This window comes from Pezoporus wallicus, unplaced genomic scaffold, assembly GCF_028554395.1.
Source record: "Pezoporus wallicus isolate ANWC-B61680 ecotype Strahan unplaced genomic scaffold, APGP_CSIRO_Pwel_v1 contig_8542, whole genome shotgun sequence".
NCBI classification, from domain to species: domain Eukaryota; kingdom Metazoa; phylum Chordata; class Aves; order Psittaciformes; family Psittacidae; genus Pezoporus; species Pezoporus wallicus.
This window is the reverse complement of record NW_026640148.1, coordinates 804,367-830,426: the sequence shown is the minus strand read 5'-3', so window position 1 is coordinate 830,426 and position 26,060 is coordinate 804,367. Positions and strand designations below refer to the sequence as shown.

At 49.5% G+C, this 26,060-nt stretch overlaps 1 protein-coding gene across 7 annotated transcripts; it reads right to left on the bottom strand.

Annotated features, from left to right (window-relative positions):
* Positions 1 to 520: 520 nt before the first annotated feature.
* On the bottom strand, positions 521 to 25,755 carry SLC41A3 (solute carrier family 41 member 3). 7 transcript variants are annotated; one of them, XM_057417540.1, is made up of 11 exons: positions 25,455 to 25,755; positions 23,175 to 23,493; positions 13,211 to 13,318; positions 12,344 to 12,415; positions 11,176 to 11,320; positions 8,900 to 9,046; positions 6,283 to 6,427; positions 5,506 to 5,585; positions 4,044 to 4,178; positions 3,142 to 3,290; positions 521 to 722 (listed from the first exon to the last, which is right to left on the bottom strand). In XM_057417540.1, exons 2-11 carry the CDS (start codon positions 23,463 to 23,465, stop codon positions 555 to 557), a joined length of 1,440 nt encoding a protein of 479 aa, XP_057273523.1. In that variant the 5' UTR covers positions 23,466 to 23,493; positions 25,455 to 25,755; the 3' UTR covers positions 521 to 554. The 7 variants fall into 7 exon arrangements, with proteins under 7 accessions (XP_057273523.1, XP_057273522.1, XP_057273527.1 ...); XM_057417539.1 differs by lacking the exon at positions 25,455 to 25,755 and adding an exon at positions 24,673 to 24,827; XM_057417544.1 differs by lacking the exon at positions 25,455 to 25,755 and adding an exon at positions 24,673 to 24,827 and having other exon boundaries at positions 23,459 to 23,493.
* Positions 25,756 to 26,060: the final 305 nt, after the last annotated feature.

The window sequence follows — 26,060 nt, the reverse complement described above, 5'->3', positions numbered from 1 at the left end:
CTGGACAATTCATACACCGTAAAAAAAAACCCTCCTATCCCCAAAATGCACTCGATCCAGCTCGTCAGTCAGACAACAGGAGGTAGGCAATATCCTGCTGGACCTGAGCCAGCAAGGAGCACACTGCATCAGATCCTCAGGATCCGCGTGATGGAGATGAGAGGAGTTTCAAGACCTGGTTCCTCTCCTCCTCCAGGGATGCGACAGGAGAGGAAAGGAGGGTGAATACGGTATTTCCCTTGGTGGAAAGTCAGTCCGATGGAGAGGCTGCGACATCCGCTTGCAGGATCAGATGCAGTGCCCTTGGCAGGCTTTGGAGCAGCCTCAGGGGCTGTGTCCGTGCTAGGACTGAAACCAACCACAAAGCTCCTTCATTACACATGGTCCAACGGTCTTTATTGTCTGGTGGGTGGACACGTGGGCAGTGGGCTTGGGCACAAGTCTGTGGGTGCTGCTTCCTTAGGGGGGGGTGAGCCCAGCTGTAAGGCACAATGGGGAGGAGAGATGGGGTGACAGGGGGGCCCCAAACTGGTCTCTCAGTGCCCTTGGTTCATCTACAAGCCGTGGACAAGCCGAACCAGGTGGAAACAGACAGCCAGGAGTCCCGTGCCCAGGAAATCCCCCAGGGCAGTGAGGTAGGGGATGGAGAAGTTATCCGGATCCAGCGCCTTCCTCCACATCAGGCGCACAATGACTTCAGCCACGTAGAGCAGGATTCCCACCTAAGGAGAAGCAAGACAGGCAGCAAGGTAACAGCCAGCCTCCCTCAGCTCACAGACAAAATGAGGTGGCCATGGCCAAGGTACCAGAGCTAACGGGGCTCACTGAGAGTTAACACCTTCCCTGGACAACTGCTGTTTCTCTTTGGGACGGAGCCGCACTGGGATGGGGTAATTGGCTCAAAGCCTTGGGCACTGCATTGCCTGGCATCACTCATAGTGCCACAGCGGCCACAAGCACAGGGACCACACCTGAACCGCTCACCAGCATCACATGGCCCAAAACAGGAGTGTGCCCACACCAAAAGCATCTCCTAAAGGTACAGTTCCCACTTCCCACACCATGAATGGGAGTGCTTCCATTCACAACACCAGAAACAGGGCTGCTGTGAATATGCAGCCCCAAAGGGTGAGTTTTTAGCCAGATTTTTTTCCTTTCATCCTTTTTTTCCATTAGAAATTCAGATTGTGTCTACTTTGCTTTTCCTACAAGTCTCAGTGGACAACTGGAGTTTGAGGCAGTTTTTACATCAAAGTTATCCCAAGCAGCATTGACTTAGAAAAAGAAACCCATTACTTATTTTTCATCTCAACAGTTTTTAAATCTCTGTTGTGATTTCTTTAAATTCCTATTTCATCCCCAATCCTGATAAACAGATGGAGGCAAACAAAATACTTTGGTTAAAGATTAAAGACTGTCTCGTTAATTGAATTAGGAAGGGAGAGAGTTTGCACCCCACATCTGTGGTCCCTCCGTGGGAGACCACAGCACAACAGGAACCAAAGCCAGAGGCAGCATTGCTAGAGGTGAAAACTGCAAACTGGGAAGGGGGAGAGGGAGGAGGAGAGATGGTGAATAACAGAATCGCAGAAACTAAAGCTGGATGGAAACTCAGGAGTGTTATATTGACCATTCCCCTGCCTCAATACAGGATCCAATATGCCCACGTCTTTCCTGGCGGTCGTTTGTTTAACCTATGCTAAACAACCCCCACAGATGGGGATGCCACACTCTAAGCAATCAGTCCCAAGGCTTTTTTTCCCATTCTTGTTTTTTTTTCCCCAAGGTCTAACATAAATCTGCCTTTTTTTCCCCATTTAAAACCCATGATTTCATGTTTCAGCCCTGGTGACCACAGAGAAAATGTTATTGTGTCTCTCCCTATAGAAACTTGGGAGTTTCAAGGCTGTTAACCAGGTTTTTCTCAAGCCTGTTTCCTTTACACTAGCTAACCCCAGCCCATTCAATTGCTCCTCTGAGGCTGTGTTTTCTAGGCCTCTGATCTTTCCCTTTGGGCTCCCTCCAGCTGACCCAAACTTCCCCCCTCTCCTTCTTTCTGTCTTCCTTCACAAAGTACAATGGAGGGGAAGACAGAACCAGGCTAGCCCTATTCTCCTCCATGGGAATCTTTCGGGGTCAGTGGCGTTGCTGGGATTCTGCTCTTTCCCCTGTCACTTATCCTGTGTATTTTCACGCTTGGCTCTGGTGGAGGAGTTACCTCGATGCATAAAGAGAAGGATAAATATTTGCCTTGACAACTGTGGCTGTGTGTTGTGCAGAGGTCAAGCAAAACGGGTTGTTCACACGCACAAGGAATTCACCCACAGACACGAGGCTGCTCGTAAGGCACAACGAGGAGGCACCTACCTCACCCTGCAAGCTAATGAATCCCTGCTGTAAAAGGGCAAGTGAAGTCAGAGCCTCTGCGGGTTCACCCAACAGCCACATGCGTTTCTGAGTGAGGTGACGAAGTTTATAGGGCAGGCCAAAGAGCAAGAGGGAATGGGCAGATCACAGTGGATGAAGTGCCCCTTGCCTGCTCAGGACTTCTACTTTTGAAGATAAGCTGCTCAGGCCTGGGTTTTCCCTTTGCTTTTGACCCATACGGCCCTGGCCAGAGAGATCCCCAAGGTCTTCACTGTGATGTGTGAAACTGTTTCCAAAATGACTGGGAAAGCAGTGACTAAAACATTAAAACAATATAAAATACACACGTTATTGCTACTGGTGAGAGGTTCAAAGCCTCTCACTTGCCCCTTATTGTATGAGCAGGGACAATCTAGACTTAGATTGGGACTTAGAGAGTGACCATGGTAAAACAAAGTACGACCTACAGCAAGAGGAACTTCCTTGCTGAGTAAGCCTCTGGACCCTTACTGCAGCTCAGGGGATGATGACAACTTGTTCCTCATCTCATGTCTGACCCCTTGCTCACACTAAAGGAACAGTCATGCTCATGCAGAAAACCAGACCCTGGAGTATTACTGGACCCACATAAGACACATGATGGAAGCACACCTGAAATGGTTGGAAATGTGGGTTTTCTGTTGGAAGTTTGACAGTGAGTCCTGTTTAGCCTGGAGACTGCTTTGTTTTCACCATATCTGAGAGGTTCCTTTTGAGTGAGCATTTGGGGTTTACCTGCAGCAGAGCAGCCATCAGATAGAACATCACAAAGGTGAAGGACAGAGATACGTGGCCTCCTTGCAGCAGACGAATAGTGTGGAGGAACACGAGGTGCCCTGGGATAGCCAGGAAGAACAGGACTCGGGCCGACTTGGAATTCACTTCTGCAGAGGACAGAGACAGAAACAGCGATGATAGCAGCTGCCTGTTTTAATGCATAGACTTGGGGCTGTTCCCTCCCACCAACCACATTGCTAACGCCTTCTCTCGATCACACAGCAATCTGGAGCACCTGCAGTATGAGCCCAGCAGCTTTGTCTGTCACTGAAGCTATGTGCCACAGACGTGCACCATCCTGATCCACTCACTTCTCAACACCCAGCTGCTCTCTGCCTCCCACTGCTTCCGCTCTGCCTTGCTGTAACCCACTTTCCCAGTTTTCAGTGTGTTTGAGCAGTAACTTCCAACCTGGCAGGGAAAATCGAGAGGAGCCTGCAATCCAAGAAAACCAACAGACCCAAATCTACTTGTGCTGATGCTTTGGTTTATCCCCTGGTGAAGATGGATGGAAGCACTGCTTGTTTTCAGCAAGGTTATGCTCTGTTCATCCCTCCCGTCCAGGCGATGGCTGGCCGTGGCTAAAATTACTTTCTATGAGATCAAATCTGAGATTCTTTTTCAATTGCTTTCCTTAGTGCTCCCTAAAGGCCAATTTCTCTGCACACCAGCAAGCAAGTGTACTGCAAGCATTTTCCAACTGCAAATATGTTCACTCTCCAATGTGAGAATCTTCCCTGTAAGGGGGAAAAGGAGTTCTGCCTTTGAAACCCACCTAGTCCTTCATCAACCAGGCTTGATAAAGGAGCTATTTGTGATGACAGGCCTCGAGGCATGGACACTTAGGGTTCAAGGTCTACCTGATGAGAAGAATATGGTGCATGGGTTGGGCCAATTCTGCTTCATCCTGTATGGCAAAACTCCAGGCTCGCTCCAGAAGTGCAGGAATGTGGAAATACGGCTGGCCTGGATGGCAACCAGGCTCCCTCCAACACCTGTAAGGACAAAATGCAGTAAACCTCTAAAGCACCTTCCCTGCAGCTGGAAACATCAGTCTAAAACTTAGCCCAAGGGGAGTGGGTCTGCATTCACGTACAAGTTCACTGCGAGCAGCAGTGAAAATCACAGTGAGTGATTATATGTCTGTCTGAAGGCAGCTAACAGACTTTGTTAAATGAGAAGGAATCATATGAGAATGAATTAGAGACCAAATATGTTAGGTAATTAAAAGGAAATTAATTCCTCCCCGACTGATTAATTCTAGCAAACATGAAAAAGCAGCTATGCTTTCTAGCAGAAAATAGAGGGATAATGATCTATGGAGCAAACCTCCATCACCCTCAGCATTCGCAGGGCAGAAATGACACAGAAAAGATAACAGCCAGACCCCGCTGGCTTCTTCTCCTGTTTTACCTTCCTTGAAGAAGGAAATGTTCCGTCACTAAATGTGAAATTTGGCACCCATGTGCTGGGCTGCATCATCAGCAGCAGGTCGAGGGAGGGGATTCTCCCCTTCTGCTGTGCTCTGGGGAGACCCCCCCTGCAGTCCTGATCCAGCTCTGGGGCAACAGCACCAGAGGGATGTGGAGCTGTCCGAGTGAGTCCAGAGGATGCCATGGAGATGCTGCGAGGGCTGGAGCAGCTCTGCTCTGGAGCCAGGCTGAGAGAGCTGGGCTGGGGCAGCCTGGGGAAGAGAAGGCTCCTGAAGGGGAGACCTTAGAGCAGCTCCAGTGCCTAAAGGGGGTACCAACAGCACGACAATAACACAGTGGATCCCCAGCAGTTTGTAGAGGTATGTGTGTGTACAACAGTACTGTGAGGCTTCAAATATATAAATATACACACAAAAGATGCTGATATATGTATATATATATAATCCATATATAAAAATCTTTATAATATATACACATATATGATCTTGATATGTTAGTCTTTGTCAACAATCTGTATAGGGGATGATTGCATAACTCAAATTACTGAGTGGAGAGAGATGGGGAAAATGGATTTATTGTGACATCCTTGGTAGGTTTGATGTTATGAAAGGTGTCAGCGTAGCTCTCAGACACAACTATCAGATGCTGTTAACCTTTCCCACAGCTCTGCCAGTATTTTTCAGCCCTGCCTGCTATTTTGCTCCAGAGACACTTGGAGATATCAATAAGTAGGGATGTAATGGGGATGAGCAGCTTCAGTTCCACTGTGATGGGAGCAGGGATTTGAACACAGACCTTTGTGCTGGGGCAACAGTGGATAACAGAAGCCTTGGGGAGGAGGGGAAGGTATAAATGAAAGCATGCATATAACCCCCCCTGCCCAACGTACCATTAATCACGGGTGTGAAAACTGCCATGCCTTCAAAGTGTGGGTCAGTTACAGTTTTGTCCAAGATAAGCCCACCAATGCTGTCAAAAAAGGACAGGCAGTGAGGATGGATCAATCCCCCATCCCAGTGCAATTGCTACGCTGTGAAAACAGAACACTGAGATGAGTTATTGCTTCTTTCCTGTTGCCAGGGCTGGACTAGTCACCATTTACTCCTTTACAGCTCACTTTTCACCAGTAAATAGCCTTACAGCTTTTGTTAATGGCACATTGAGATCAGGAAGACCTTGGCTCATCCCTTGAGCAAAACTGACAGTAGCCAGGGAAGCTTTAGCATCCTTCCACGAGTTTTGCTACACGTCTATCCTGCTCTTACCACTTTCTTTACATTCTCTCCCAGACCTCAGCTGGGTCTGAAAGATGTAGCACAGGGGAATGAACTACCTGGCTCCACATTCACCAGCCTTCTGTCATTACAGCTGGATAGAAATGAGGTGGAAGTCCGTTTGTGACAGTCACCATCTCCCCTTTTCGAATTCCTGGCTTGCACCCACATGGTGCATGGATGTGTGAGTGAGACTGAGAATGATGACTTGCTTTTTCCAGTCACGTGGGGACTCCCTATCTACCTCACAGCCTGTTGGATGCTGTCCATGGCTGAGGCCCACTTCACAAATACCCTTGTGCTACCCCTTCCAGTTTCACTTTGATGGCTTTCTAAAGGAGCACAGGGTCTCTGCTGTGTGCACAGAGCTCAGGAGCAGCTCCTCGGGTTACCTGCTAATGATCATAGCAACAATGACCGGCAGCCATCCAGATTTCAGGACTTCGGCAACGGAAGGACTTTGCTTGGCGACAGAAACCCAGAGAGGGATCATGACGATGAAGAAAGTACAGATCAGAGGAGAAAGGCATTTAATATCTGGTAAGAAAGACAGCTTGGATCAGATACCCATTAAAAGCTTCACAGGTTGCCCAAATCCTGCTGCACAAGGTGTGGAAGGAAGTCAGACTGAGTTATGTTAGCATCAAAATCACATGAACCAAGATATTCCCCCCAAACCACCTCCCTCCACCACAGAGATCCATAATGAAGCCCTGAACCTCACTGCTGAAGGATGTTGTTTGAAAAGCAGCAGGAGTCAAAGCGAATTGTATTTGAAGATTACAAGTCTCCAATTCTATTTCCAGCCAAGAAGTTACAAAACGCCTGGCTTCAAGGTACAAATCAAACAGCAGGGCAAGGGGGAAACTCCAGTGTGGAAGCTGTATCACACCACGGGCACCTGACACCTTCACCTAAAACGAGGGGTAATAGGTGCTTTTGGTGGCAAGCTAGCAGAATTGCTGAGCAGCTGGTCTGCTCTATAGGAACTAATGCTCTCTTGCACGTAGAAGCCAGTTAAGATCCAGGCTTTCTTCTGTCCTAGCTTGTGTTTCCATGAGGTGCCTTTTCTTCAGTGGGGGCACAACCTTGACGTGACCCTTAGAAACAAAGGAATTCATAAGTAGATGTGCAGCACTAAAAGCAAACAAACATGACCCAGAAGCATGAAAAACACCTGCGAGCAATGGGGATGATGCCAACCCTTTTGATATAAAAATCCATCTTTCAGCAAGCTCTCCATCTGGTCTCTGTGCTGGGGCCAGAGGCAGTGGGGTGTAACACAGAATTTGCAGGTAAGCTGGAAGGTGCAGCAGGGTCCAGAGCATGCATTCATCCATGACACTGCCAGGGCCTTGGGCTGGGATAGCACTGATGTGATGACACCTTGCATCAATCAAAGGCTCTTACACAGAGGTGTGCTCTTGACTTGTGGCTTAAGGGACACTAAAACGCGGCCACTTCTGGGGTGTAAAAGCTGCTGGTGTGTCAGTGCAACTTTACCACCTGGACTAAACTAGGACAGATGGTTGTATGATAGACTTAGCTGCTGCACTCGATCTCCTACCCCACACCTTGTTTCGGGCAATTAATTCCTTCCTAAATAACGCAGACACGGAGCACTGGAGGATCAAACCTTATCAGAGCCCATAGGAAGACTCCTGGGAGGATGAATGGACGTCAGTCTCCACATTCCAGTTCTGCCACATTCTCTCATGCACAGCCCGTGAGCAAACCGAAACCCTTCGGCACAGTTTGCATTTCCATTAAGCAGGACTGGGGAGGACCAGGGTTGGCCTTTGAAAACCTGAAAATCCTCGTTGGGAAAAAGGGTATTCCATAGGATGCTGCGTCTGGACACACAGCATTCCAAACTTTACAGACTCACTGGGATTTCTGAAGGGCATATTTTCATAGGACCCAGATTTGTCACAGCATGACCTGTCCCTTACTGCACACTGGGGAGGGAACTGGATTTATTCAAGCACCACCAAGAGTGCCTTCCTCCTACCTGCTTCACTTCATGCTCCCAATGACGTGGTGTCTATGTGCTGAATATTTTCCAGCCCATGAGGCTATTTAAACTACTCTGAAAACATCACAAATGTTCTCTGATCAGAACCGTAGATGTTATCACCTTGTTCTGCCATATGCTCCCTGGGAGATGCTATCAGAGGAACAGTGATTGAAAGACAAACCAGCGTTACCGACACAGGGGTGATGGCATCATGGAAAAAGCCTGTTCCAATGCACCTCTGAAGCTCCAGGAGGATGGAAGAGACTCATGGGCCTCTCCCTGCTCCCTTGCTGGCATATGGAAGGAGTTACACAGGGACCAGCTGCCTGGCTGCTTCTGCTCATAGGCTGAAGCAACAGTTTGGGTTTCAAACAGGATTGAGTTTGCTGCATCTTCTTAGTTTCCTGTTTCTGTTCTAGGTTAGGCTCACAGTGAATAGCTCAGCGCTGTACAAGCAGCAGTCAGGCACACACCACCAAGCTGCAAGATGCTTTGAGCTTTTCGGTGTCAATGGGTACCTAAGTCTTTGCCAACCAGCAGCAGAGCTAACCACACAGCCACAACTCAGCATCCTGTGAGCATAAACCAACGCAGCACTGCCTCCTCCCTCCAGTTTGATCACATCATGTCATCCATGACTCTCAACATGAGAAGACACAAGAAGACAAATGCCAACCCCCTGACATTGCGTTGTGAGGAAGGTCCTGCTGTTACCCATGCACAGCCTGGCTAGCAAGAGATGCAGGAGCAGAGGTCAACCTTCTGTTCCAAAGCTATGCGATATATGTTGGCCATTTCTTTGACACATCCCAGTTGTGTTTCTTAGGCTCTGCCTTCCCACCTGCTCCTAAAAGAGAGCCTGGAAAAGCATCTGTGGACATTTTTCTACCCCAGTGGCAGCCTCCATCCTGAAACATCCCAGAAATTCCCTGCGGTAATTTCACATGGATTCACCCCTCCCTTAAGCTGCAAACTGCTGCTAAACACTGTACCTATGTATTTGAAGAGCCCACTGCTGAATGCCGCCAGCAGGGAAAGGGTTATAAAGTCTCCAAGGCTTGCTGCAATGGGTGTGGCGACATTGTCTGGATTGATCCCAGCTTTCCTGGCTCCAATGATCACACCAATCATCAACAGACCTAGGGAAGACACAGAGCAGGCATCAGCGAACACATCCCACTGCGTTTCACCCCAGAGCTGCTCTTCTGCTTCCCAGAAGGATGCAGGGTGTGGGGAAAGCAAGCAGCACATTGCCCATAGCAGTACCACACAGCAAGAGACTGAACATCCCCAAGAACTCGTCCTCCTGCTTTCGCCAACCTGCAGAGCATGGCTCTGCCTCAGCGGCCCAGGGGCACGCAAGCAAATTCCAGGGATCAAAGGAGATGCCAGCAGGCAGCCCAAATGGAGACGCTCCCCTCCTGAGCAGCTTAATCTTTGCTGTCTTGAAGCAGGAGCAGGCACGAAGCACACTCATAGATAAGCATACAGCAAGCACGCAAAACCCTCCGGTGCCATCCCCTGCTCTGGATTCCACAGCATAAGGATGTTCTCCATATTAGACCAAAGTTTCTCTCAGTTTGAACCACCAAGGAGCAATGATCTCCCTTAGAGTTACTTGACTCAGCCTTACAGCCCAGCCATCAGACCCAGACTCATGTCTTTGGGGCTGCTTTAATTTGCATTGGGTGGATGTTGATGCTATGAGCAGCTCCAGAGTCAAGGGCTTATGGAGGTGTCCCACATCACTTCTTTTTCGCTGTCCTCTGAGCAGCTCCAGAGTCAAGGGCTTATGGAGGTGTCCCACATCACTTCTTTTTCGCTGTCCTCTGAGCAGCTCCAGAGTCAAGGGCTGATGGAGGTGTCCCATCACTTCTTTTTCCCTGTCCTGAGCTGCACCTGGAAAACTCCACTGCTCTGTTGGAGCGGAGGGAAGCTTTGCTTGCCCAGGTAAGTTAAGGAGCACAAACCCCAAACCCTGATGAACCTGTGGGAATTCCCCAGCCAGCCACCTGGAATAAACCCTTCCTGGCCATTGCCCACTGCTGTGTGACTGGCAAGGGCAGCCTGGAAATGAGACACGTGACAACTCCTCAGTGTCCTTTTTGTGCCTGGCAGGATGCACCAAAGGCAGCCTGAGAAACAGAATCATGGAATCATAGGTGGTGGTTCCTCCAGCTCACACCCTCCTGTGCTGCCTTCTCACGGGCACACCAAAGCTGAGCATGCACAGGGGCACCAGCTCTCCCATAACGAATGCCACTTAGGCACCCTCCTGCTACAACAGTCCCACACAGAAGCACATCCTCACACAACATGGTATTATCCACAGAAGCCTTCCCAGAAGCCTCCCCGTAGCACAGTTCACGCTGCTTCCCTCCTTGGCCATAAAAACAACAGCTTCCCATCATGCACACACGCATCAGGGAAGCAACCAACACTGGCTGAAAGGCCGGGCTGGTGCGGCAGCAAAGCCTCTGTGCATCGCACCAAGCAGGGAGACCGAAGGGAAGGGTTTAATGAAAGCTGAGCTGCTGTTTTTTCACAACAGCCTCATCCCATGTTTTGCATCAAAGGCATCTACAATCGCCCTTTGACTCCAGCTTCAGGATATGCACTTGGCTCTAACTTGTCCCCGTCATTCAGACTTGGCTGTAGCCGTATCTCCCAGCTCCCTCTATTCAAGGTATCATGCTGCCCTCGTATGGCAGACCTACAAACTGATCTTCCTCAGGAGACACAGCAGCTCCCAACCAGCCACCCCGTCCGCTTCCAAGGGGAATAGCCAGAGGAATGGATGGCCCAGAGATCATATCAGATAAGCCACAGGGCTGGTCACAGTCCTCTGCATGGCACTGGGTGACCCAAGGCCATCTCAAGATGGGTGACCCATCTCCATCTCTCTGGAGCTGCCTAAAAGACTCTCAATACTCTGCTTTCTGCATATCATTAGCTCACTCTCGCCACAAAGGGACAGATGGCTAACGTGTCACCCAAGACATACAGAGGAAGTGTGTGCATGTGTATGTGCACCCACACATTGTATGTGGCATTTCTCTGTGTGTCAGGTGAAGTGGGATATTCTGATTGCTGCTGTGGATGCCGAGAGACCAATAAGAAGACAAACAAAGGCAGGATGCTGAGGGGGTGAAAGCAGCGGACCTAGGACCAGTGATCCCAGCATCCCTCCTCCCTGTGCTGGAACAAAGGTGTCCCTGGCAGAGGGGACAGCAATACCCGAGTGATCTGAGCAAACAGAAGGACTCACCAAGACAAAGTGCAGCTATGAAGGCCGTGATGACACTGCTGGCACACAGCACAGCAGCCTGGCTCACATCCAGAGAGCCCTTGGAGATGGCTCCCAGGATCACAGCAGCAACAGCAGCCAGAAGTCCCACCACAGTGGCCTGGAGCTGGAGACCAAAAGACAGCTGGTAAGGAACCATCTGCATCTTACAAGGGCCTGCAGGGACAGGACAAGAGGAATGGCTTTAACCTGCCAGAGGGGAGACTGAGATGAGCTCTTAGGCAGAAGCTCTTCCCTGTGAGGGTGCTGAGGCGCTGGCACAGGGTGCCCAGAGAAGCTGTGGCTGCCCCATCCCTGGCAGTGTTCAAGGCCAGGTTGGACACAGGGGCTTGGAGCAAGCTGCTCCAGTGGAAGGGGTCCCTGCCCATGGCAGGGGTTGGAGCTGGATGAGCTTTAAGGGCCCTTCCAACACAAACCAGGCTGGGGTTCTGTGATCTGCTCCCAGGCAGTCCTGGCTCATCATTGCCACAGGGCAAGGCAGACAAAGCCTTGCAGAGATGCTGATTGCTTCTGTATGTAGCAGCATCCCTGCAAGGCTCCACTAGATGAAAACTAAAATCCTGACAAAAGTTTGGAGGAAAGCTCTGGATGCCTGTGAAGGGCAGATAACACTTCAGCAAAGGACACTGAGGCCATCAGCAAAGGAATAGCCCTGGTCAAAGCAGAAATGGGCTCCCCATCAACAGAGCACTCCAAGCAAGCTGAAAGCTGTGGAAGGAGATAAGGGAAAGCACACAGACACGTGTTGCAAGCCCTGTAACCTCTAGGCTGGTTGCTGGGGTTTAACACACAGAAAGAGCTGCAAGAGGCACACTTCTCCAATCTCTTCCCCCCCCGCTCAAGGCTGATTCCCAAACACTGCCAGTAAATTACAGGCTTTATCTAGGGGCTGTTGTGAAACAGGGATTGTGCCACAGCTGCCCCTGCAAAAGGAGGGCTTTTCACCATTTCACTTTGTCCACAAAGTGAATTTCTGTGGCTTTCTGGATGTGTTTTGCAGCTAAACTGCAAGCTTTGAGGTCAGGTCCTAGGCTCTGCTTGGCTCTGTTGAGGATACCTGCCCCAAACAGCTCTGGATCCAGCTGTTGGGCTGCAGTGTAGCAAGAGGAAAGAGCTTGAAAGGACTCACCTGGATAAGGGCTAGATTGCAGGTGGCCATTTTCCATTTGTTATCAGCATCATCCATCTGTCCGGTGTTAGCCTAGGAGCCAAGAGAGACACTGAAAACCTGTTCCTGTGGTCAGGTCTCTGCTGAAGGCAGTTTCCCCCTATCCCTGTGGGAAAGGGGCTGCTAAAGCCAGATAGGTGAGTGCAGGCCAGCATTTCCCAGCACGTCCTTCTTGACACATCTCCATCATGCTCCAGCCCAGTGTCCTGGGGGCATCAGAGGCTCGCATAGAGGTGCAGAGGCACTGCAGGGCACCCAGCTACGAGTGGGCACATCCACCACATCCCACACAGGCCAAAAACTGAACAAATTAAACCATTTTCCCTCTTCCATTCCCACTGAATTGCTCTGTTAAGCTCCCATTTCTCCCAAGACATGCAATACAAACACCCCAAAGTCAACAAAACCGCTATGGAAGAGAAGAGAGATCAAATCCAGGGTAGCAAAAGCTACTTCAGGTCCCAAGAAGCCTTGTTCTGATCCCCCAAGGCAGGAATGCTGGGAAGCCCTGGGTCTCTCAAGGCTCAATACCCACAGAGAAGCAATCCAGTACTGGAGCTGACAGTAATGGAGCCCTTGCTTTGTCTCTTTCGTGTGTCACAGGGCCCCAGGGATGAATTCACCTTCAGAGCACAGATGGGAATTCTCTGTTCCACTTCCAAAATGAGGGCACACACATTATTTTAACCCTCACACCCCACAGGTTTCTGCCTAGCAGAAAAGGGCACATCTCATCCACACAGTGTGCTTACAGAGAAGCAGCATCCCCCCATGTCCCCTGCTAATCCCCCCCACCACACACACCACCATCACCCTGTTAACACTCACAGCAGTAGAGAGCCTGGATGCCAGCGTCATCTCAAGGTTACCCTTCAGGCCAAGCAAGGCAGGAACCAGGATAAAAAGTTCTGTAATTGTCTGAAATACAGCCCAGTGCTGGAAGAAAAGAAGGGATTGACCTCAGTTTGTGATGCTGACCAGTCCAGTGCTGCTGCTTCAAAGGGGAGCGGGTTCCTATCTCACCACCTCCTCTACCAGTGTCTGCTGTGCACACGGGGCAGATGCTGCATTTGGGGAGTGAAGGAAGGAATTCTTAGCTTGCAATAGTCTTTCTGATCTCTTGCACAGCAAAGCCCCATCCTAATGGCAGGAGCTTGCTTCCTGAAGGCAGCAGATGATTTTGGAAAGCCCCACATTAAAATGTACCTTTAGCATCAACCAAGAACACCACAAAAAGGCATTAGGGTCCATAAGCCACACGAAATACAGCATGTTCTCCATCCTTTGGACGGACAGTAGATACAGGAACACCTATTGCTATCCAGACCCATAAACACAAAGATCTGGAAACCATCTAACAACAAGAAATTGTGTCTGTCTTTCCTTACCAAACTTCTAACTAAGCAGCTATGACGGGTAGTGGGAGGGAAGGGGATTTCTCCCATCTCTTCTCCACACGCAGTTTCCAAATCTTCCTGTTACCGAGCACGCTCCCAGCACAGCTGGAAAAAGGATTTTGAATTAAGATATCCCATAAGCTTGAAGTGCTGGGAAAATATCTTCATTATCATCGCTCCTCTGAAGCCGAGCTGCACAAAGCTGTGGAACCAGCTGCAGCCCTAGAAATGATCTGAAACCTTAAAGAAACAACGTTGATTAACACATGTCCTCCCTCATTGATCTACCATATAGTGCCTTGGAACATTATTTATTCACCCCTTATGCATTCATGTCCCACTGTAGCCAGAGAGGTTCACATCAGGGTGAAATCACAGTAAAACCAACTAGCCCGGCATCTAAGAGCAGAATACAAGAAGAAAGGAGCAGGTCTCATAGCCAGACCAGAGATACATCCAACCTATCCTTATCTCCACCAGCAGTTAAATTCAGGTGTATAAAGCAAGAATCCACATGTATGACAAGTAGACCGGATCATTCTCTACTGAGCCAGTGGGGTTTTCTGCCCACTTACCACTGTTTAAAGGATTTCTCTTTCAGGTACAATTCCAATCTCCCCCCTCCAACCCCCGTGCCCTCCTGGGGCAAACACTTCCATAGTTTAGCTGCAGGATACGGGAAGGATCAAGGTGTTCATTCATTCTGTCACTGGCTACTATCATCTGATGGTTGGAAATCCTGGTGGGAAAATGAATGACAGATCCCTGCCCACCTTCTCCACGTGCATTGGGATTCTATAACCTTAAAAATCCAGGGGGTTGGGCAGTCTAAATGTCAACACGTTCAGCTGTTGGGAAACACAAGCAGAGTGCAACAGGCCCCTGTTTTGCTCTGGCTGTGCCATGGAAAGCTGTGGGAAGTTCATGGTGCGGCGGGGAACCTCACAGCTTCCTCCAGAGTCAGGATGAATGAAAGTGGGGCTGAGCCCCAAGTGCGTGGTACAAGACACCCCTCAGAGATGCAGATACGGGGCAAAACATGGTTATCAATAGAAAAAGGCACATTTCCTGGTAGGGGCGACCTGGAAACAGGCAGGTTTCAAGTGTTAAAGGGAAGGTAGTGTTGAGTAAATAACAGACACTTAAATACCTGGGAAAAGCTAGGGGCAGGCATCTCCTTTAGAGATCCAGATCCCCCCTCTCCTCCCTCCTTAATTAAGAGTAAAGATCCAAATACATCTTTGACACCTGGGAAAGAGAGGATTAAGACCAGACTTCATAGTCACAGAATCATTTCAAATCATTTCAAACAGGCACATGTGCAGATATTTCTATTTAAAACCTTGCATTTTGCACATAAAAAGATGCACAAATAAAAAGCAACAGAAAAACTCAACTGCTTGTATTATCTGTTGCCTTTGGGAAATAGGACTCGGTTGTATCAATGTCAGCTCCAATCCTTGTGTTCAAGATGAATTCAGCAGGTCTCAAAGCCATCATAACAGAAGTTTCAGCTTATGAGGTGTGTTTCTGGGGGACTCTGCCTTACATGTAATTACACTGAAAAGCTTTGAATGACTAATACAGAATCACACAACTGTACTAATAAAAACAGCTGAGTTAAGTGCCTCCATTTGAGTCTCATCAGTGACTCATCAAGAGCCTAAGGACAGATTCATAATGATTTATACCCCAGTAGCCAGGACTCCACTGTCTTAGAGACTGCAGAAGTACAGGATAAGCAGATGATCCCTGTGCCATCCCTTTGCAGCACTGTCAGCTGGAGGAGCAGGTGAATGAGGCAGGTCAGAGCTGCGCATCTGCCTCAGTGATGACAGTTGGGTTAAGCCTAGGCTGCATCTCTGTCCTTTGAGATGAAAAGTGGCCTAGGAGGCACGGAAACATTCCCTGCAGCATTGCAAACCCACACAGGGACAGTGAAAACCTTTCCCACTTCATGTCCCCATAACGGGCTAAAGAAACTGAAGAAACCTAGTTACCCCATAACCCACTGTAGTTGGTACCATGCAAGATGGATCTGCTCATGGGGTCCCACAGAGGAAGAGAGGCTGTGATGCACTGGGACAGGCTCTCCAGCTGCAGCCTAGCCCTGCTGTCCCTCTTTACACTGCCCTCACAGTCCCAACCATGTCCTGTTACCTCTCCAGTGCATCCATCCATCCATGCCAGCAGCTAAGAAAGCTCACAGGTTTTCCATTGCCCTGAACAACATAAAGATCACAAGATCCTGGACTAGAAAACAAGCAATTCAAAATGCTTTTCAATGCTAATCATCCCATGGGCTTTTATCAAAAGGCAGGGATATCTTCTATCTGTGACTTTTATTTGGACCATGTCCCAAATGTGGACTATGTGGAAGAGGAGAATGAGAGGGAAGCTTTCCTCCTGAATCCTCTGGGTTGAAATCTGATCGTCCAGCTTCAATCTGATTCTTCACCTTACTGTAAAAGACTGGGCCAAACACTGGCAGAGCTCTGCGAGGTCTCCAGCAACGCCAGCCAGCCTGGAATCCGGATGGACCAGCTGGCCAAGGATCACTGGAGCAGAAGCGGAATCCAGACCCATGCCATGCTACCAGCCCTGCAGAGAAACTGCATCATCTGCACAACCAGAGAGACAATGGCAAAGGCTATATCTTTGGGCATCCTTTTATCACAGTAGGAGACACCAAGGTTTGAACCTTGGAGTCAGCTGGGCCACACAAATCTCTCTTGTGATTTTGGTTGGGGTGTTTTTACACACTAAGAGGAATGATTCTTGGTTTCATTGCAGGACTGCTTAGAAACTGCTAAAACCCTGGTAGTTTGATAGGACGCAGACAATTTCCACTTTGCTCTTCACTTTACAACATCAGCCTTGTACTGTGTTATTTCAAGATATCTGGTATGTAACAAAACAGGGGCAGCACCATTAAACTCACACATAAGCTCAAGATGCCATCCTGAGCTTGCCCATATATCTCCCTGCCAAAGGCAGACATGGAGCCTCCTAAGAATGTTTTGCAGTGATTGCAAATAAGGAAAGCATTCCTCAGCCAGACCATCCCCTGGAAAATGGGCAAATCACAGACTTCTGGACTAGAATAACCTGTAGTTTCAGCACATGAACCCTCACGATTATCAATATGAGCCTTATGGTACCCAGCCTCAGCAAACAAACTTAAGTCTCAGGTTTTAGTTGGGCAGAACAGTGAGTTTCTGGCTCTCACAGAAAGAAAAGCTGAAAGCAGGCAGCTCAAAGGCAAAAAGGCACAGAAAAATAATTCAAGCCTTTAAAGGCCAATACCCATGGGTATTCCCAGCTATGGGACTGGTTTTAAATATGGGGTTGTTTGACACCATGGCAGCTTCCCTCGCTAACATCTCTCCTATGCCAGTTGGGACTCTCAATGCACTAACTCCCTCCTCTGGGAGCTGAACTCACTGACTGATGGTTTCTATTTCAGTATAGCTGGAAATACAGTCACCAAAATACACACTTCCTATGATTGTGCTTCGTGCATGACCCCATTTTTAAGAGTCTAGTGAAGAAATACACAAAGTAGACTGCTCTCTGGTATTTAAAGGACACATGCAACATAGCTACACACAGCTCGTGTTTTCCATCAGTTCAGATACAGTCACAGAGCCCAGTTCTTGGCAAGCGCATCCGACTTCTTTTAGACAAAGCCCTATTCACCTGCCAAGGTTTGCGTATGTCCTATGTCTGTATCCTTCTTTGAGATAACTGCTCACTGTTAGCACAACATCTTGGGTAGTCTGAGAACCTCTGTAATGCTGCAAGACAGGTCTTTGCCTAAACACAGCGCAAGGTGGAGACGACAAACACAGCGTGTGCCACTCCGGTTAACCCTTCTTTATAGTCCTCATATTCCCTTTCATTCACCTTCTCTGCTTCCTTTGTTTCTTCCAGTGCAAGACAAAAACAGCAAGGTATTGTCTTTCCAAACACTCAAGTATCCATATTTAGCTCCTGCTGTGGTACTAATGCCAGAGAAGCCAATGTACTCCAGTGAGATCAGAGCGCACAATATATCCTTGGGAAGCTCTGCCAGCCTTTTGATTTGTAAATCCGCTGGCATGAGATGCCCAAACTAGCTCAAATTTTGCATTTCTATTTGTGCCACTTGATGGGACAGATTCTGGTTGTGGGCACAACAGTGTAAATCCAGCAGCACTGCTTGGAAGTCAATGGAAGTGTACAAGTACACTTCCATATTCCATACTTACACCCGCCTCAGAATCTGGCCAGGGAGCACTCAGCTGGGAGGCAATGGCAATGTTTTTCTGCTGGCATGCCTCTTAGCACAGGATCTAAATGCCTTCTAGACCAAAGATTACATTAGGTTGCTTGCAAAGAACCAAAAGCATAAACTTGCCTCTCAGTAAGACAGGTAGTCAATAACAGCCCTGACCCAGATCTCCTTATCAGCATTTTCTGAAAGAAATAATACCATGCAACAGGGGAATATGCTGCAGTCTGGTCCCAGTTGCTTCATAGCAGTCATCACCCAAGTGTTCAGCCAGATACAGTAAAGGGAACACCCAGTCCAGCGCTACAAGGGTCTGAAAGCCACTGTCCCACTTTAAAAGGAGCCCATGTACCGATCTAAAGGAGATGGACAGTGTCTCTCTAGCACAGGAAAAGTCTAGAGCCCTCCTGCTGACTGGTGATAGGACCACACATACTCAAAACAAACCCATACAGATACTCAAGGTCAGTGAATTAGCCCACCCTCTCACTACAAAGCAGTCTAACCACATGTACCTACTTGAAAAATATCCATCAAGATGCCAGTAGCTACCATGCCCAAGCCAGCCAGAAGGAACGGCATGAAAACCTGGGAGGCAATGGAGAACGAAGTCTCTGGGAGAAATCCACTGGCTGACCTGATCCACTTGCAGGTGAAACCTCTCAGCTTCTCACCATGGAAGCACAGTTCCAATTGTAACTGGGTGATCACCATGGTCAAATACTGTTACCCTATGCTCAGCAGGGCAAATGGGGGGAGATCAGGACATCCCACAGATCCTCCTGGTAGGTCTCTTCGCTTCTGACTACAGCAACGATGCCAAATTGCTTTAGCTTCTTCTCCTCCGAGGAGCACGTCCAGAGGGCTGCAGCAAGGGTATCCTCCAAAATGGATTCAGCTGGGTTGAGCCCAGGTGACAGCAAACGGGACGGACCCAATCTCTCTGATTTATATCCGGGGGGAATTAAAAAGGAGAAAAGAAGATTGCGGAGACGTCTGTGAACGAATAGAAACGAGCCCACACCCCATCCAGCTCCCACCACCTCGGTAAAAACCAGTAAGACCTGCTCAGGCTACAGCACTGAAAGAGTGACAGACAGGTCATGCCAGAATCCCTCAGCGTGCTCAAACGCACTAGTGTCCTTTCTGCTCAGGTTACACTTCTTGTCAGCCCGCAGCTCGCCTTTGCTACGATGGTTTAATGTGTAAGCCTGCTGCGAACCAGCCCCGGCTCCCTCACTCCCACCAGAAGCAACACTGAACTTTTCTCACTGTCCCAAGGCCGAGGAGGTGGGGAGTTAACAACCAGGATCCGTTTTGCTCTCCTTCAAGGCGAAGAAAGGTCAAAGACAACATGAGTTCACGTTCCTCGCAGCTGACAACCTTACGCAGGTCTGGAGCCCTGGCCAGTGACACAGCTAAGCCGGGTGGTGAGAGAAGATCTGCTCTTCTAGAACCTGGTCCTTGTTGTCCCTTCCATGGTTTCCATGGGAGTGGAATGACAGCCTTACCTCTGAATGACTGGCTTTCAGGGGAGGGGGGAAAAATAAGCCAGAGAACCAACCAATAAGGTTGAAAAGCGAACACCCTTATCTGCTGTCATCACTTCAACTTTCTGCTAGTTTGCAACGGCCAAGATAAGATTCATGGCTGGAGCTTATTTAAGGTAGCTCTGTAATCTCACTGCACAGCAGGCAACGGAGAGAAAGCGTGAATGTTTCCACGGCATGCTGTGAACTGGGCTCCCTTCCTGTCCTAAAGGGAAACACGCTGCTGCTGCACGGTACTGCCTTTAAGCGAGGGGGTCTCACCCCAGCGTTTCCATGGTCAAACAGCCAACACAAGGTCAAGCACCATGGCTGCGTACAGCTGAAGAGTTAAGTGTCCTGGTCAGTGAAGACTTAAGCTCAAAGTCACACACACAAGGAAAAGAATTGGGGTCTTTTGTGGGGGCTCCTTTCTAATAATGAATTTGGGCAAACTAATTGGATCCGAGGTGATTTAAAAGCACCATTTAGGATAGAAGGGTATAGGGTTGGTTTAGTACATTGTCAACTGAGCTTTTTCCCTATCCAACCACAGGCTCAAAGCCAGCCATGCCCCAGGGAAGGCAAATGGTGAAAGCAAGTATTCAGCGGTGGGCACAACAGATACAGGTTTCTCAGACCAGTTCAAATCCAACGTCTAAACTGCATTGTCTTATTTACACTTCTTGCACTAATCAACCCCTTCCCTGACACCCTCTGCAGAGAGACCTAAAGATTAATGGCCTGTGGACTCTGTCCTTGTGACAGGGTCCCCAGCTTGGAGCTGAATGCATTGGCAGGGTTAGACAAAATAGAACATGCATTTGCCTCGCAGGTAAATAGGGCAATGGGAGACTCTATCTGTCCTTTGCTGCTTCCTAGGCTGGTGTGCTGGTGCAGCCTTCTCCACTCCCAGCTTTGCTGGTGTGGACATGTGTCTGCTCCAAGCTGAAAGCTAACAAAGGAATATATTTTGGCTAATCTAACTGGGAAAAAAAGCCCACAATAGCTGGAAGAGGGAGGCTAATGAAAACCCTGTAATAACCACACATGACCCAACCTCTTTACACCAGCCAGGAACTAAGAAGTGCAGCATGAAGCCCTAATTCTGGTTAAAAACTCACAGAGGCCTCAAGGAGATAAAGGACACTTTCTGTGCATCCCTAGTCCCGTATGCCACTCTATCTGCCAACTGGATCCCTGACAGGCAGAAACATTAACATAAAGGAAACAGTAATGAGCCTGAATGACTCAAATGCCATTGAAACATGCCAGCAGCAACACATCCTGTACTAGGCAGGGTTTATGAGTTTATCACGCTTCGGCTCCCTCTGTTTCCAAGCAAGCACCGTAAAAAGCCTTCAATCAATGAATCAGTATGCAGGGAAGGTAATGGGTAGAGGTGACCTGTGTGTGTACACTGGGTCATTTTATTGCGTGTTTAAAGAGCGTCTGATAAAGATCCGCACCGTATTTGTCAGCATAGAGATGCATCATATTTTCCTGGCACAGAGAGAGACCATATTTGTCCGCAAAGAGATGCATCAGGTTTGAGGAGAACACAGCTGAACAGCGGGATAAAGATCAGAACTAGTGGGGAAAAGAACAAACAAACCACTTCATGGCTGCACAGCGTGGTACATCGTGGCAAAACCTGGGGAGGAACGCTGTGTCCCCATGCTTGTAAACTAGCAAACAGGTTGCATTGCCCTGGAGAAAGCAGAAACAGGCTCTTTGGTGGGCCCTGACCAATTCCAAAGCACAGAAAAAGAACAGGAAGATGACAAAGTGCCACAGAGCACAGTTTCAGATGGACCTTATCATCCCTGCAGAGAAGGGAAAGGGATACGAGGGAATGCTCTTAACAGCATGGCACTGTTAGCAACAGAAAGGGCTCTCCTGATACCCGAGACCCATGGGTGGACGATGCTGTTCAGGGACCGTATGCCCCAGTTGTTGGAGAACTGTCACTCCTGACTCTGGTGGCTCCATTACAGCTCAGTTTGTGTGGGTTTGTTTCTTACCTTGCTCTTCTCTTCCCCACTTTAGGCAAGGGCTGAGAAGAGAGCTCATGTGGAGAGACTGAGAGCAAGATGGAGGGTGCCTGGGACCCAAAGACTTGCAGCATCTCCTGTCGTCCCACAGAAACAGCAGCAGAGGCCAGGATTAGCTTAGAAAGGAAAGGCAGCTCCTAACAGCACTGAGTCCACAAGCAGTCCATGATCATGCCTGAAAAGTCACTGTGCTAACTGTCAAAGGGCTGCTTTTCCTATGAGATGCTGCATGCGTTGGTTTCCCAGGCTCTAAGCATTAACATGAAAGCTGTTCGTGAGCTCTTTGCGTAAAACAGAAACCAGACTTTTGTGGTTTCAGAGGAGTATGATGCTTGCTTCACATTCTGTTCGTATTAGTGGTCCAGTCCTTCATAGAAATCAAAAAGAAACCCAAACCACACTCCTCCAACATCATAAACCCATCTGCAACCTATTTCGTGCTTTAATATCTCACAATAGGTGGTAACACGCATTTAATGCCCGAGATCCTTAGGAATGGGCAGGTCTGAACAGGCTGAAAAAAGAAAGTGGCTGCTCAAGGCTCAGGACGCTCAGAATGGCATCTAAGGAGACAAAAAGCAGTTTGTCGCTGGGTTCTGGACTTGCCTTGGTGTTTTCTGATTGAGTAGGCGTGCTGTTGGGTACTGTGTATGTGCTAAGGTCAGTTAAGGATACTGTGTCACCCGTAAGCCTTTCTAGCTCTTCTAGCTTAGGGAGATCAGCCCAGGGCTAATAGCAGAAGAACACAGCTCCAGATTTGTGCAAGCAGTCAGTGCAAGCACAGTAGTCTCAGTGCCACTGTATCAGATAGGTCAGGGCAGCCTGACCCAACAGCTAGCCAGACAAATAACAAGAGTTATCAAAAACGCACACAGCAGTGAGATAGCAATTTATAACCTGGCAATTAACTGCAGCTTTAAACTAAGATTAGGTGCCTACCACTACCTTAGAGCTCTGTACTGCTGCATCACAGGAGGAAAGGTCCGGTCCTGACTGTAACGGGATTAGAAATCGCACTGGAAGAAGACTCAAGGATTTGAGTCGTCTGCTATAAAGCCTTGGAAAAGGATGTGGTGCACAAGCAGGGCCGGGCTGGCTGTGTGAAGCATGAAGAGTGCTGGCCTGGGTGGCTCCTTGCACAATGAAGCAGGGGATGCAGGACCAGCCAGAGCTACACCCAGAAGTGATACAGCGGGAAAGTGCTGCACCACCACAGCCCTTGGGGCTGCAGCCCAGACACCCTCTACCCAGGAGCAAGGTGAGACCTTTGCACTGGGATGCACCTTCCAACACAGATGCCTCAGATCCTCCACGTGCTCTTTAGTCCATTATTGTCTTTTATCTCCAAAGAGAAAGGGCCAGAACACCACCACATGCTGCCTCCTGCACAAAAGCACACAACAGCTGACTTTGAAGGACACGTTGGCACGTGGAAGTGCTGCAAAATGTCCTTTACATTGCCATCCCCAGTGCAAATCCCCTGCCTCTGAAGAGAAGTCCCCCACCTATCCCAATGCCAGGTAGCTCCGGTCTTTCCCTTACCTGAACATAATCCAAAACCATGCCTGCCAAGACCATGCCAAGCCCAGCCAGGAGGTATGGCAGGAGCACCTGCAGGCAAATTGTGACGGCTGACTCTTCCCGTGCCTTTGACATGACCACTTTCTCCTCGGCCAACAGCTTCTGCTGTGCGTGCAGAGAGACATCCTCTGCCTCCTGGCTGCCAAGTCGGCTCTCTCTGTGTTTACCCTTGCTCTTTGCTTTGTGCCTGGATCGCTCTCCATTCCTAGTCCTGCCCTCTTTTCTCCTCTGCCGAACCTCCTCACCTTTCATGGTGGCTTTTGTGAATCACAGAGTTTCTCTGAAAAACAAAGTCAGACACAATGAGATAATGAGAAAAGGCACCAAATGGGTCAGAGGTAGGAAACTCTTTGGTATTTTGCCCACTCCACTAACCTGCAGGCAAACTACCACCTACTTCCCAAGCTCTAGATGCTCTGCTGACCCAGACAGAGGTACTTAGTCTACCTTCAACTTTGCATTGTATCAAGTCCCTTTCTGTAACTGCATCTCCTCCTAAGCTTGTGTTCACACTGGAGTGCTGCTGTGCATCATGGACCTCATCGTGAGAGCACCCAGAAGGATGCAGAAGACACTGCACACAGCCTGAATTCTGGACCCAGCACAGGGAATCATGAGAACTGAGGAGCACATCCAACCCGTTTTAGGGCTCAAGTCATAGCTGTGAAATGGAAGCAGGTCACATCCTAGCACAGAATCACAGACTGGTTTGGGTTGGAAGGCACCTTGAAGTTCATCCAGTTCCAACCCCCTGCCACAGGCAGGGACACCTTCCACTAGAGCAGCTTGCTCCAAGCCCTGTCCAGCCTGGTCTTGAACACTGCCAGGGATGGGGCATCCTGCAGTCCAGCAAAGGACGGACATACCTAGCACAGTACAGGTGTGTACCACGTGTAGTAAGTAGCACCTACCATAGCACAGCTAGCTGTCCATCACTGCTTGATAACATGATTCTTTGATCTTCTTTCTCATCTGGATACTTTTTCCTCTCGTGCCTTAGCTGACACGCATGCACTACGTGACTCATCTATCTACAGAGAAGATGCCACGACCCCGCAGTATCTTATAAGGAAAAACCAAACATGCACAACTGTTACCAGCCACCCTTTTCCCCCCATCACATCTCATTTCTTGATATAACCGTCATTCATCCTGCCTGCCCTCCAGCTGGGTCAGGCAGCGCACCAAATCCTTCCCCATCACCTCCTGCCAGCGCTCATCCGGGTTAACCACTGACAGATGTTCCCTGATGCTCTCGATTTCAGGACGGGCCCCTAGCGCCCTGAACCCCTGCACAACCAATCCTCTTCTTGCCCAACATCTGGGGAGCAGAGGAAACTGCTAGGAGGCCCCAGTGACGGCTGAGAGGGAAAGGAGGGAGAAGGGACGGACAAAACGAAGTCCCCCCTGCGGGAGGAGGAAACCTGCCCCCCCGATGCATCCCCACCCCATCGCTTACCGGCTCCTCGCCCTGCCCGTGGCAGTGCCCTGCGCGGGGCTGCGCCCGCAGGGCCGCGGCCGGAACGATGCCAACGCGGGAAGCGCCCGCCACATCTGGAGCGCGGCGGCGCGGCTCGGAGCCCGCCCTGCGCGGTGGCCGCGGGTTCGAGCCCGGCCCCCGGCCGCTCGGCGGAGGAGGCGGTGCGGTGCCGTGAGTGGCAGCGGGAGGGTCGGCCCCGGCCGCGCTCTGCAGCCCGGCAGCGCCGCACGGCTCGCCACGGTACCGCTATAATACCCCTTCGGGCACACCCGCTGCCATAGGGGGACCGGGGGCTTGTGTGGGGCGCTGGAGCGCTCCAGTGGCGACGGCTCCTGCTGGGAAACAGCCCCTGGAAGGAAGCTCCGGGTACCGGAAAGGGGATGTGCCCAAACCCCCGGAGCTGCTGCCGCTCCGAGAGCCCGCGTTGATCGTGAAGGGGGGCAACGTTCAGCAGGGCAGAGCGAGCAGGAGGCTGAAATGATGAGCTCAGGAAGGATGTTTCTTCTAGGGGGTGCTTATCTTGGCATTTGCAAGAGCTCTTGTGTCAAGCTTCCTGTGCAAAGCCCTGCAAAACCCACAATCGCAGCAAAACTCGTGTTGATTTGATGTATTCCCCTTCCCGTGTTGAATCAGCAGGTTAGAAACTTGATCATCATATTTAAGCACACAAATCGCATTAAGCACTGAGCTAACCGCACTCATGCAAGTGTCCTGACACATGCAGCTTAATTCCCAGGAGAATTGAGGGTATTGAACCATACCTCGGTACCAGAGCACTCCTCTATCCTGCTGAAGTCTCTCAGATGTCAAGCTACACTAAAGGGCTCTTGGTGACACAGTGGTGCCTCTGGGCCTGCGAGTTCTCTGGCTCAAAGCTGAGCACACCAAAGGTTTTGGTAAGTGACAGTAACAAAACCCTGCAGCTGCTGCGTGTGGAGGGTGCACATTAACCGCTAAATGTCACTGCTGGAACGGTGAGGCTTGAATTTCAGCTCGCTTGGTGTAATTTTATGTCCTCACTTCGCAACTGATGCTTCCCCAAGAGAGGTCCGAAGATGGTGTTTGCCTATGGGAAATGAGAGGGCAAGGGATGTGGATTAAGAAAATAGCACTCTTGCCAAGACAGTTTTAGAGCTGTTAAATGCGTTCTGCTATCACTTTACCACTGAGCTTCAAAGAGAAGCACCTACAGAGCAAGCAGAAAAGCTCCTGGGGGCACTTGCTTGACAGGGGCATTTCAGTAATGGTTCCATCTGAGGAGCATCACCATTCTGCAAAGGATCTAATCTGCATCTAACCAGCAGTTACACCAAGGGCTCCCAGCATCTTGACAGATCTGCTTCTGCGTGCAGAAGACATCACTGTTG